The following is a 1,011-nucleotide window of genomic DNA, read 5'->3' on the forward strand; positions in this document are numbered from 1 at the left end:
GCAGCACCAGTGGAACTTGCAGCTGCAGCGGTCGACCACCTCCACGTCCTCCGTGTGGAATCCGCGACCGCAGCACATGAGCTCGCAGCCGTCGATGGCCTTCGAGGTCTTGTTGCAAAAGCGGCCCGCGGTGCCCAGTATGCCTGGAGATCTGGGGTCGTGTTCACAGAAGTCTGGGCTCGGGTCCAGGTACACCAGGTCTTCATCTGTGTGCGGCTTGAACTGCGTGTTTCGGGGAACCAGGACCTTGGTGGTGCCCACTTTGCGCTGCTCCACTTCTGTAGCGCCGTCGAATTTCTCTTTGATTATGTTGCCCACTTTGCGGAACGGCGGCATTGCTTTCCAGCAGGTTTTTACCTCGCAGGAGCCAGAAACTCCGTGGCACTTACATTCCACTCGCATGTTGTTCAGAATTGCCTTGGATTGTAAAAGAAAGGTCATTTGTTAACAAATTATGATTGTTAAACCTTTCAGCATGATGTTTATTAAGCACCTTACCTTCCTCCCTGCCTCATTGTTATGAAGGTTCATTAGCGCTCTGTTGGAGGACTGTCCTTTACTTCGTTCTCTGATGTCCACAAAGGACTGGGAAAAAGCAACCCCGTATGCAATGTTATCAGAGCATCCTGACCATTGGAAACCTGTTGAGATAAAGACACTCAAGCATGGAGAAATGCAACGAGTCCATCTGGAAACAAAGTTGTTTACAAGGTATAAGTTTGGCCATTTTTCCAAGTTCGTGACATCAGATCACTGAATGTCATTTATAGTTTAGTTTGAGACGCTTATTAGTAAGTGAACTAGATATCCATGAGAAGAACTGTGTATGTGGCTGCTTTTATTTCGTTTTAGTTAATCATATGAAATAGTCGGCAATTATTTTACTGTAGTCTACAGCAGAGGTTTTCAAACTTTTTGATTATACTGAAGCAAATCATTAAAATGTTACATGGAAATAGTTTATTTTGCTATGATGGATTTTTTCTATCCATTGTTAGTGTGATGTTAGAT

At 44.8% G+C, this 1,011-nt stretch overlaps 1 protein-coding gene across 1 annotated transcript; it reads right to left on the bottom strand.

Moving 5' to 3' along the window:
* Positions 1–6: 6 nt before the first annotated feature.
* Positions 7–688, bottom strand: LOC107736308 (protein Wnt-4a-like; the record flags this gene model as incomplete). The annotated part of the gene is made up of 2 exons (XM_016547757.1): positions 7–417; positions 499–688. Coding segments are annotated over 2 exons (601 nt in total), but the record flags the coding sequence as incomplete, so codon positions are not given.
* Between the last annotated feature and the right edge of the window lie 323 nt (positions 689–1,011).

This window comes from Sinocyclocheilus rhinocerous, unplaced genomic scaffold (assembly GCF_001515625.1).
Source record: "Sinocyclocheilus rhinocerous isolate Xijiao unplaced genomic scaffold, SAMN03320098_v1.1 C36625066, whole genome shotgun sequence".
NCBI classification, from domain to species: domain Eukaryota; kingdom Metazoa; phylum Chordata; class Actinopteri; order Cypriniformes; family Cyprinidae; genus Sinocyclocheilus; species Sinocyclocheilus rhinocerous.